This window comes from Rhizophagus irregularis, chromosome 3 (genome assembly GCF_026210795.1).
Source record: "Rhizophagus irregularis chromosome 3, complete sequence".
NCBI classification, from domain to species: Eukaryota; Fungi; Glomeromycota; class Glomeromycetes; order Glomerales; family Glomeraceae; genus Rhizophagus; species Rhizophagus irregularis.
In genome coordinates, this window is record NC_089431.1 from 3,799,550 (window position 1) to 3,812,134 (window position 12,585).

General features: G+C 25.9%; 3 protein-coding genes across 3 annotated transcripts; 2 read left to right on the forward strand and 1 right to left on the reverse strand.

Annotated features, from left to right (window-relative positions):
* Nucleotides 1-736: 736 nt before the first annotated feature.
* Nucleotides 737-3,064, forward strand: OCT59_020949 (uncharacterized protein). Its single transcript, XM_066149518.1, has 5 exons — nt 737-1,007; nt 1,088-2,169; nt 2,253-2,435; nt 2,540-2,734; nt 2,841-3,064. Exons 1-5 carry the CDS (start codon nt 751-753, stop codon nt 2,960-2,962), a joined length of 1,839 nt encoding a protein of 612 aa, XP_065990415.1. The 5' UTR covers nt 737-750; the 3' UTR covers nt 2,963-3,064.
* Nucleotides 3,065-5,762: 2,698 nt separating this feature from the next.
* On the forward strand, nt 5,763-7,696 carry OCT59_020950 (uncharacterized protein). The gene has a single exon (XM_025325622.2). The coding sequence runs from the start codon at nt 5,799-5,801 to the stop codon at nt 7,425-7,427; it is 1,629 nt and encodes a 542-aa protein (XP_025180301.1). The 5' UTR covers nt 5,763-5,798; the 3' UTR covers nt 7,428-7,696.
* A 1,155-nt stretch (nt 7,697-8,851) lies between these two features.
* On the reverse strand, nt 8,852-11,274 carry OCT59_020951 (uncharacterized protein; the record flags this gene model as incomplete). The annotated part of the gene is made up of 5 exons (XM_025316533.2): nt 8,852-8,994; nt 9,091-9,267; nt 9,592-9,783; nt 9,850-10,934; nt 11,012-11,274. The coding sequence occupies 5 exons, from the start codon at nt 11,272-11,274 to the stop codon at nt 8,852-8,854; spliced, it is 1,860 nt and encodes a 619-aa protein (XP_025180300.2).
* Between the last annotated feature and the right edge of the window lie 1,311 nt (nt 11,275-12,585).

The window sequence follows — 12,585 nt, forward strand, 5'->3', positions numbered from 1 at the left end:
CGCACTATATATTTAATATTTGAATATAACCCATAATCATTCCCGCACATGATCCTATCTTATAGTATATTTCTTCCGCACATATGTTTAGATTTGAAAATCATACCATGCTCCAAGAAAGATACATAAAAAGGAGTGCATATTGTTGCATAATTTGATCGTAAGAAAATGCAAAAATATCGGACTTGACCCTTCTGGGTAGGGTGTCCAGGATTTCATGGTGTGATGGCCCGAAAAGTGTGGTGTGATTTAAACAAAAAGTGTGGTTTGGTGCGATTTTTAATTCCGGCCAGATTTAACGTAATTTCGGCTGGAATTAACATAATAATTTTAACTTCGAGCCAAAATTTGATAATCGAAAACCAATCATGCGATAATCAATCGACCAATAAAACTCAATTTACTGCGGATAGTGTGAAAAATGTGAAACTTTGCCAAAAAATGCGGCCACACCAAAAGTGAAAAAATAGTGAAAAAGGTGTGACCGTTCTATCCTGGGCGGGTCAAGTCCGATACTTTTGCGAATGATACATTTGCAGCAGTAGCACAATAAACAACGCGAACAACGATTTGTACCGTGACTTAGTTCACGTTCACGTGAAATATAAAAATAAAAATAAAAATAAAACAACGCGAACAACGCGATGAACGTTAAAGTTTACTGCGCCATTGCAAATTTGTGAAACCACGATCCTGTATTTAAGGAATCATTTTTTTTTATCCTTTTTTTTTGAAAAAAAAAAAATTATAATGGATGATAATATATTTTTACCCAAATTATCACAAAATTTACTCAAAATTTTGGACGATGATGAGTATTATGATATTACTATCGAAGTTGGTGATGACCCTCACATAAAAATATTCCGCGCTCATATGGTAATTCTAAACTACCGTTCTACTCATTTACGAAGAATTTTATCAACAAATAAAAAGAAAAATGATGGAACTTTGGTGCAAATTAAATTGCCAAATATTTTACCGGAAATTTTTCAAATAATTTTAAGGTAGTAATTAATACAATAAACAAGTTATTATTTTACAAAAATATGTAAATAATTTTTAATTTATATTGTTTTTGTTTCAGATATATTTACGGAGGAAGACTTTCTTTGGATAGATATGACATTTTGGATATAATTAAGATTTTGATTGCTGCTAATGAACTTAATCTTCAAGAATTAGTTAATCATTTACAACTTTATATAATTGAGAATCATCAAAAATGGATGGAACAAAGTTTTAATCTCGTATATCAAACAAGTTTAGAAAATGATTCTTTCTTTGAACTTCAAAAACATTGCACCGACTTAATTTCAAGAAGGCCTTATAAGATACTTAAATCAATTAGTTTCTCTTCAATTTCGGAAAAATTTTTAGTCTCAATCATTCAAGGCAATAATCTTCATATGAGCGAAATTCAAGTTTGGAAATATGTGATTAAATGGGGGCTTGCTCAGAATCCTGAACTTTCTTCTGATCCTGGAACCTTTTCAAAAGAAGATTTCAATGTATTAAAAAATACATTACAACATCTCATTCCTTTTATTAAGTTTAATGATTTAACTTCTAAAGAATTTTCTGAAGAAGTATTACCTTATAAGAAAATTTTACCAAAGGAATTATACAAGGATTTATTGAAAAAATTTTTAAATTTAAATCCTGATGGCAGACCAAATGATAAATTAAAAATTCAAAATATTGATTCAAAAATTATTACGTTCCAACATACTGAATTAATTTCAAAATGGATTGATAAATTAGATATTGCAGACAAGTCAACATCTTCATATGAATTCAAATTAATTCTTCGTGGATCTCGTGATGGATTTGAATCTGATATATTTCATGAGATATGTGATAATCGATCTTGCACTATAACAATTATTAAAGTAGAGGGTAATAATCAAATTCTTGGAGGATATAGTCCAATTAAATGGAAATCTGGTCGTGGTTATGGTGCTACTAAGGATAGCTTTATATTCTCCTTTGAGGATGGAGATGATATTAATGTTCATATTTTAAGTCGTGTCATGAATGAAAATTGTGCTATATTTAACGACCATACTTATGGACCATCATTTGGTGGCGCTGATCTTGTTTTACGGGGTAACAGTGGACATTGTATAAAAGATAGTTATGAAAAACAAATCATATGTCCTTCTTCAGGTATGATTAGATTTTAATTACTTTTTATATGTAAATAACTAAAAAAATTTTTTTTCATTTTAATCTCTTTATAATTTTTGTAGAATCTGTTTTACATTATGGCGCAACGTGTGATTGCTGTAACTATACTATCCGTGGAATGGGATGGGAGTGTACAAACTGTGAAGATTATGTTTTATGTCAAGTTTGTAAACCTCAATCATATATTCATCATCATCCGAATGATCATGTGTTCGAACTTATGCAACATTCAGAATCTGCTCCTCGTATGTATTATCATATTTTTTTTTTTTTTAATATAGCATTTTATAATACAAAAATTTTTCCAAAAATTAATTATTATCTTTTACAATACATCAATACACCGTAGAATTTGCTTTACATGACGGTATAGTGTGTAAGTGCTGCAACAAAACAATTTATGGGATGAGATGGAAGTGTACATTTTGTTATAATTATGATTTATGTCAAGATTGTAAATCCAAATCGTCAAATATTCATGATCATCCAAATAATCATGCTTTTCAACCTATCGGATATCCAGAATTTAAATTTGATATTGAAGGTATGTTATAATCTTTTTGAATTATTATAACATTCGATATTTCGATTATACAAGATAATGTTTTATTAATTCCATATTTCATTATCATTGCATTATGAAATTTTAGAGCCAAATCCTGCTATTTGTGACTATTGTGAATCAAGCTGCGTCCTTGCAGTATGTCGAAAATGTGCCAACGGTGAATTTTGTGTAGAAGAATACGAAATATTTCAAGTTATAAAAAGATAAATTATAATTAGAACTTGCTGTGTGAGCAAATATTGAACCTCTGCAATTTGGATTAATAAATAATAAAATGTACTGAAGAAATATAACGAACATTTTTCCTAATAATGTCAATGTTACGACTTAAAATATAAATTAAAAGAAAAGAAAAGAAAGTTTATTTATATTATTTATTTTATGGGGAGTTGAAAGTAACGGGATTTTTTAAAAAAATCATGATGTTCCCCTACCCATGAAATAAAATGAGTAATCCCTGTCGCTAATTACGCTCATTATGTGATTAACTATTTTAAACTAAAATTAGAGAAATCTATACCGGTGAAGATCTCCAGTCATTTATAAACTCGGCCAATCACCTGCAATTTTCATAAATTAGTCTAATTAATAGTGTACCGTATTTATGTATTTGCTTTACCATATTTACATAATTAATATTTCTCTCATTCATTTTTAAATTCAAATTTTTATGTTACTTTAATAGAAAAAAAATTTTTTTTTTTGTATACGATACATTAATGCAAACAATATAAAAAAAATGTTTTTTAAAAAAAACAAAATTAAAGAATTTTTTTTAAAAACCTATGATTTGATTTGGATAATTTTATTAGAAAAACTTAATATATACATATTAAATAGTTGAGTAATTCTAGCCAAATATTTGCAGGAGCTCGCCGTTTAAATGATTAATCGAAACTACGTATTACAGTATTATATAAAAATTTACCATTGATCATTTTGTTCTATATAAATTGTCTATATAATAAATTTTGTTTGTTAAAATTGTTATATAGTATTTTTTTTACTTTTCGACAATTCTGAATTTATTTCAAACTTGGTGAAAATATTCTAATAAATAAATTTCGCTTTCATAAAATAGTTTTCTTTTTAAAAAGATTTCACTTTAATGAATAAATGATGGCTGTATGAAATATCAAATATCTTTTTTTTAAAAAAAAATTAAAAACCAAAAGAAATTATTTTTTTTTTCCTATTTGAAAGATTATTTTAAAGTTTAGACGTTATTAATGCACAAGTTATTAAAATTTAAAGATTTCAATATTTAGTTGAAAATGCTTCATTTTAATAATTTTAAAACATCGTAACTTAAAAGATATTCAGCGTCACAATTTGGAACAGAGTTTGCATATAAAATAAATAATATAATATAAGTAAAAGCTATATTCTTTTTTTGTTTTACTAAAAATTCATTTTATTTAAATTTTAAATTTATATTCTCTTATTTTCATATAATTGTTTCATTAATTTAATAGTAAATTTTACCTTTTAGATCACGTTACTTCTGATCACGGCGCTCTGCGATCCATAAAATCAATATTTTGTTAAAAAATCAAAAATCTTAAACCAAAAATGACTTTACAGTTTGACATAATCCTAAATCACTAATGTAAATATTATCTACTACATCTTTATCCTCATGATTTAAAATATTGCCATCATAAAAATCACAATGAATAAGATTTAATCCATATCACATCACTAAGCCCAGAAATAATTTTGTATAACATATAAAATTTTTGTTTCTAAATATTTTTGTTAAATTTTCTCTTAAATTACCTTTGTTTGAATTATATGTTGTTAATGGATAATGCAAAGTGTCTGATTTTTTGTGAATCCATAAAGATGAAAATATTACAGTATCTCAATCGAAAATTCATTTAAATTTTCATTTAAATTATCGTAACATTTATTATTATAAAGAATCCATTTTAATTGTAATACAGAAATAAATTTATCCATAATTGCATTTCCACTTTTCCAAATCTAAAAGTTTAATTAATTAAGATTACTATATTAAAGATACATATTAATTAAAATTTTCATTTACTCTAAAATTTAAATATGTATTTAATATAATGTAAACTTTAGTTTTAATATATAATAATAGAATTAAATAAATAACTTACTTCCTATAATTATAATAATATATAATAAAATTTATTACAGTTTTTGAATTAGGGTAATAACAGTTGCGGAATTAATATGAAAAGTGATCATGTGGACATATAAACTATAAATGTTATTTGACCTTCACTGTATCACGCTCAAATATTTTTTTGCCATTTGTTTTATATTTTCGCTAGCAGTATATATCATTTACATGGCGTGACAGACAAACCTTGCATTGATATGGAGTATACTGTAGGGTCCTTTGCTACACTTCGGACAATAACAAGTGCGCAACTATTTAAAGATTATAAATTAAATACTACGCGAAAACATCAAGAATTATAGAACAAGAAAATATTGGTAATAAATGATGGGCATAAACAAGTTTCAAGAGTATTAAAAATTTAGTAATTGATATTAATAAGCATAAATGACAAATTACAAATGATGCTTTCAGAAAGTGACTTACTTTATTGATCTTTCCGGCTATATTGTCAAAATCAAAATACCTTTCAGCATATCAAACCAATTTATTATTTACGTACCATTTTATTATTATAAAATAAATAATCATGTGATATGTAATATATAATGATCATGTGACCATATGCACTTCTCTACCTGCGTGACCTAAAAATATTCATCACCGGAATCACACCCAACTCGTTTTCACTGTTTATATTTATCTGAGGGTCAATTTTTTTGCCACCCAAAATATTTTTTTCCTATAGTCACCGGTCAGTCCGGTCACGCAGGTAGAATTTTAATTATAAAATTTGTTTGGTGTTACAACGGTAAAACAAATATATGTAAGTTTTAATTTGTGCGACATACAAACGGAATTGCCGCTCCGAAATTCATATATAATAAATTTGATGTAACTTTTAGTAATTTCGGCAACCCTTTTCTTTCTTCCCTCTTTTCATTTAACATGGCATGTTCAAAATTTTTTTCAGGAAATTTGCCTGAATTATTAGACGAAGTCATACAATTTTTTCATTATGACTATAGAACATTACATTCATGCATATTAGTTAATAGATTATGGTGTCGTTTAGCAATTCCATTATTATGGGAAGATCCATTTTCAATTAAATTCCCTAAAAATTATCGTTTTATTGAAATTTATTTACATAATTTAAGTGATGATGATAAAACAAGATTAAATGAATATATATTCAATAATGGTTTATTTCCTTCAAATACTTTATTTAATTATCCTAAATTTATTCAACGTTTAGATACACGTAATGTTTATAATTCTATTGAAAGTTGGGCAATTACAATTGAAGAGAAACATCCCAGCTATTCACCTCCACAAATATCAAAGTTTACAAAACTTATTTTTAGGTCATTATTTCTAATATTCATTGATAATGAAGTAAATTTGCATAGTTTTAAAGTTATAGTTAACTATGAAGAATTTGAATGTTTTGATGCGGCTTTTGAATTAATTTTACAAAATCCGAATTTCGTTCATAATATTAAAGATTTAACACTTGATTTTGATGAAATAACTGATAATGTAAGAAAATTTATAGGATTTCTCAGCTCAAATTGCAATTTGATTTCATCATTTTATTTTCTATTTTCATTTACATGTCGTGATTATCCAATAATTGAAGAAAATTTATCACAAATGATTAAGTTTCAAGAAAACCTTAAAAAGATTTCATTTTGTTATAATATTCCCCCTTTATATCCACTATTATCATTAAAAAATCCTAATTGTTCAAGCACATTAAATACAATTATATTTTATTATACTAGCTTTGAAAATATAGATGTTTTAAGTGAAGTATTTAATCAATTGGATGTTTTAGAATCAATTCATATTGTTTATTGTTATTTTCTAGATTCTAAATTTATTCGACAAATTAATAATATTACCAAACCATTTAAATTAAAATCTTTATTTTTGAAACAAATGGATGAATTATTATTAGAACCGTTAATACAAAGATCTGGCAATTATTTAGAAAATTTTGGAATTATCAACTGTGAATTTCAACAATTAATACAATCACTTAAATTATATTGTAATAATATTAAATTGTTGTATTTATCCATTGGGAAAAATAATCAGAATATTAATTTAGTATTCGAGTTAGTTAAAAATATGAGACAAAATCTTAATTATCTTATGATTGATTGCTCTTGTTATTTTAATAGTATGATTGAAATTAGTTCAATTATATTACAAAATTTAGGACAAATTCTTCCTTTTAAATTAGAATATTTGAATTTAGGTCTTGCGGCTAATGGAAGTGATTTAGAAGTTTTCTTAAAAAATTCCCAAGATACTTATATCAAAAAATTGTTAATTAGAAATAAAGTGAAGAGTGCAAATAATGATGATATTTTACCCTATATAAAAGAATATATAATGAAAAAGAAAAAAGTTAAATATTTAGCTATTTTAGAATTATTTCATAGAAAAAGTGAAGATTTGTATTCTTTGAAAGATAGAGTAAAGGAATTTCAATTACATGATATTCAAGTTCTATATTATTATGACTTGGTTATTGATATTTATGATTTTATAAAAGAAACTTATTAGTTATTTATGCAATTTAGATTGATTCAAATATTGAAATTTTACTAAAATTCTTTTCCTTTGTTATATTTTAATTAAAATATAACAACTTGAAAATTTTAAAATAAAGAAATGGCATAATAATACTATATAAGTAATTTATTTATAATTAGAATATACACAAATGAATTTATGTTTTTTTTACTAATAGTCTGAATCTACTGTGCATAGAAATAATTATGAATTCGAATAATTGATTTTTTGAGCTTATAGGAAAGTACCTTTTATATTTTAAGAAATCTTTGAAATTTGTCAAAAAATACTTAATTGGTATACGTACATGCACAGTAAAATAAATCAATAATTATATATTAATATTTATAAAATGATAAAAAATCTTAATAAATTTACCCCAAATTTTATAATACGTTTATAGTGCCGATCTTATCCGGATTGCCAATTAAAATCCATGGCGAAAATAAAAAAAAATTAGTTATTTTATTAAAATATATCAAGTAAATTGCTTTTAAATTACACAAAAAAAAAAGAAATAAAAAGTTTTAAAAGATTTCTAATATATATATATTCTTTTCCTGTTATTTTTACAAATGTATTTATAATAATAGTTAATGGAGAACTGACCTATATTATTAAACTACTCCAAGATGAGGTACATATGTTGTAATATCAAAGCGAGAAATGATTGATTAAAATCTTTTTCATATGTTAAGAAAAATTATTATTATTATTATTTTTTGTTTAATGGTATTTGTTGCCGATTTTATTAGTATAAGATGCAAAAATGATAATTTTTCGATTTTATACTAGACCTCCTATTTTACACTAAGTCCGTAAAACTATATGGAATCACGCCTTGTTATATGAAAATCTGTTTGTTTGTTTATAATTCTCCATGATTATTATTTTCCATTAGATCGGCCACTTCGTTAATTACATTAACATATATTCCATTCTTTATTTATACTCGGTACCTGTCATATACTCATATCTTTTGGCCATATATATTGCTTTACCCCTTTTGCCAAATAATTTTGAAAATTACCTTATTTAATTTAAAATATTTTTGATATACGAAGACCTGTTGAAGATAAAAGTTATTAACAAAGATGAAGTTGAACCTTATTTTGATTTGAAAAAATATTACTACTTCTAACTTAAATCTAGCTTGATAATACAGCCAAAAAATACGTCAATACCCACTATCGCAATCAAAAAAATTTTTAATAAAATCACTATTTATAAATTTTATGATTAAAAACATATTTCGCACAGATTATTTCAGCAACCGACCTGCATTCTTTAATTATTAATGATTGTCTGGCAAAACTATTAAGAAAATTTAAATTTATTGAATCAATAAATAAATACTTAGTTTATTTTCTTGACTTTTTGTAATTCTCTAATCTCACACATAGCAAGTCCAAATTTTATTCTATTTTTTTTATAATTTGAAATAATTCATATTCTTCTACAAAAAATTCACCACTGGCACACTTTTGACATGTGTTTATATTGGTGCAGGCTGATTCACAATAGTCACAAATTGCAGGATTTACCATCGGAAAAAGCCCTAATTAGTATTATTATAATGATGAAACATAAAATTAATAAAATGTTATCTTGTACAAGTGAATACTACAATTCAAAAGATTTGACAGTCACATACCAGAAGAATATGCAATAGGTTGAAATGCATGATTATTTGGATGATTATGAATACTTTGTGATTTGGATTTACAATCTTGACATAAATTACAATCCTCACAAAATGTACACTTCCATCTCATTCCATGAATTGTCTTATCGCAATACTTACACACTATACCATAATGCACAGCAAATTCTATGATGTAATGTAAAGATTATAAAGAATTTTTGGAAAAATTTTAGTATTAACATAGAATGTTATATTAGGACCCAGAAATATATATAAAAGAGTCAGGTTGACTTTGCGTATTTTGAATTAAATAAATCATGAAAATTTTCCTTTTTTTAGATAATTTTTGATAATGCCAGTCAGAATGTAATTTCCTATTATAGTAACTGACTGACATTATCATGATTCCGGCCCTGAAAAAATGCGTACAGCCCATAGTAAAAAAATTTTTTCATCACCTGACCCCTATATATGGGTCCTGTTATATTAAAAAATTATGATAATACATACGAGGAGCATAATTAGAAGAATCTGAATGTGGTATAAGTTTGAACACATGGTCATCTGGATGATGATGTATACGCGATTTGGTTTTACAAGTTTGACATAAATCATAGTCTTCGCAAGTTGTACACTTCCATCTCATTCCACGGACAGTATAGTTGCAGCAGTCACACCTTATACCATAATGCAAGGCAGATTCTACAAAAATTATAAAGAGATTGTATAAAAAATTTCTTTGGTAATTTGTACATAAATTAATTATACCTGAAGAAGCTCCTCCGATTTGTTTTTCATAACTATCTTTTATACAATGTACACTGTTGCCCCGCAAAATAAGATCAGAACTACCAAATGATGGACCATAACTATGGTCATTAAATATAGCATAATTTTCATTTGTAACACGACTTAAAATATGTTTATTAATATCATCACCATCCTCAAAAGAGAATATAAAGCTATCCTTAGTAGCACCATAACCACGACCAGATTTCCATTTAATTGGATTATATCCTCCAAGAATTTGGTTATTGTCTTTTACTTTAATAATTGTTATAGTGCAAGATCGATTATCACATCTCTCATGAAATATATCAGATTCAAATCCATCACGAGATCCACGAAGAATTAATTTGAATTCACATGAAGAAGTTGGCTTGTCTGTAATATCTAATTTATCAATCCATTTTGATATTAATTCAGCATGTTGAAATGTAATAATATCTGAATTGATACTTTGAACTTTTGATTTATCATTTGGTCTGATATTAGGATTTAAATTTAAAAAAATTCTCAATAAATCCTTGTATAATTCCTTTGGTAAGGCTTTCTTATAAGGTAACACTTCAGAAGAAAATTCACTAGAAGTTAAGTTGTTAAACTTAATAAAAGGAATGAATTGCTGTAAAGTATTCTTTAATATATTGAAATCCTCTTTTGAAAAGGTTGCAGGATCAGTAGGAAGTTCAGGATTCTGTGCAAGTCCCCATTTAATCACATATTTCCAAACTTGAATTTCGCTCATTTGAAGGTTATTATTTTGGATAATTGAAACTAAAAGTTTTTCCGGAATTGAAGAGAAGCTAATTGATTTAAGTATCTTATCCGGACTTTTTGAGATTAAGTTAGTGCAATATTTTTGAAGCTCCAAGAAAGAATCATTTTCAAAACTTGCTTGATATACGAGATTGAAATTTTGTTCAATCCATTGAGTCTTGTTTTGAATCAAAAAGGATTGTAAATGGTTGATCAATTCATGAAGATTCAATTCACCAGCAGCAGCCAAGATCTTAATAATATCTAAAGTGTCGTCACATTCCTCCAAAGAAAGTCTTCCTCCGTAAATATATCTGAATAAATTAAAAAATCATTCGCAAAAATTAAGATATTATTACCTAGTATATATACATTAAATTATTACTCTTACTTTAAAATTATTTGAAAAATTTCTGGTAAAATGTTTGGTAATTTAATTTGTACCAAGGTTCCATCATTTTTCTTTTTATTTGTTGACAAAATTCTTCGTAAATAATTAGAACGGTAGTTTAGTATAACCATATGAGCACGAAATATTTTTATATAAGGGTCACTGCCAACTTCGATTGTAATATCATAATATTCATCATCGTCCAACATTTCAAGTAAATTTACTGATAATTTTGGTAAAAACTGATTATTATTCACATCCATAATAGATAGTTAATTTTTTCTATTTTTTTTTTTTAAGGAATTTCCAAGAAAGCTATAATTTATCTAATTTGTGAATGATTGATTCCTTAAATATTTTTTCAAGGGTGGTTGCACAACAGAATCAGCCTTATGCGGTATCACGAATTCAAATATAACCAACCTTATTGCTATGGCTTGGCTATGATGATCCATAATGGTGATTTTTTATCGTAAATTTCTATTATCAAAAGCTTACTTCAATGGATTAGAATTGTCCCTTAAATTCTTATCCATTGCAGCAGCTAACCTAGAAAGCTAATCTGCTTCAATGGATTAGTATCAAGTTGGCTAAGAGCTTTTAATGAAAGTAAACATGAGTCCCCTAATACAAGAAAATATGTTAAGAAACATTCTTTTTATTGAATTTAAAAAAAAATCCATCCTATTTAATTCATCAGTCACATCTTACAAAAAAACCAAAAATAAAAACGCTGATAAACGGTAACGTTAAATTTTAATCCTTCGCTATTTACTTATTCTAAAATTCGAGACAATTCCTAAAAAAAAAATATAAAGAACGTTATTAACGTTCTTAAACCTTTTTTAAAAAAATATAAAAGAACGTCATTAACGTTCTCAAACCTTTTTTAAAAAAATATAAAAGAACGTCATTAACGTTCTAAAACCTTTAAAAAATATAAAAGAACTTATTAAAAAAAATGTAAAAGAACGTTTTAAGCCTTTTTTTAAAAAAATAAAATAACACTTGCCAGTAGTTTCAGGCCGGTTTAAGACCCTTTCCAGTTTCCAAGGAGTCTCCCTAAAGAAATTAGGAAAGAACAGTAATAAACATTCTTATTAACTAAAAAAATTTTTTTTTAAAGTTTACGTAATGTTGATTCTGAGTAACAATTTATTGGTTCTGATACCCAATTTTTTGTAACAATTTAATCATCATCATTATTTAATTATATTAGTTTTTCATCACAAATTTCTTCAAACTAAATTATTGAATTTGATCTTAATAAATATAAAAAATTAGAAAAAGAAATTTACAAATTATGAAATTTCTCTCTATCTAACCTATCTTACCATTATTATTACATTTATTAGCCATTGTAGTCGAACTTTCTGTGACTTCTGTATGCTTCCCTTGGTCTAATCTTGAAGCGAACTTCGTACTCAAATCATTAAATTCTTCTATTTTTCTCGTGAGTAAATCTTTTCTACACGCTTCATCCCATTCTTACCATGAAATACACCATTCTTGTAAGTTTTCATCCGTAACCTGAACCGTCCGAAGAAGGAGCTTTACTATCAAATCGAATAATT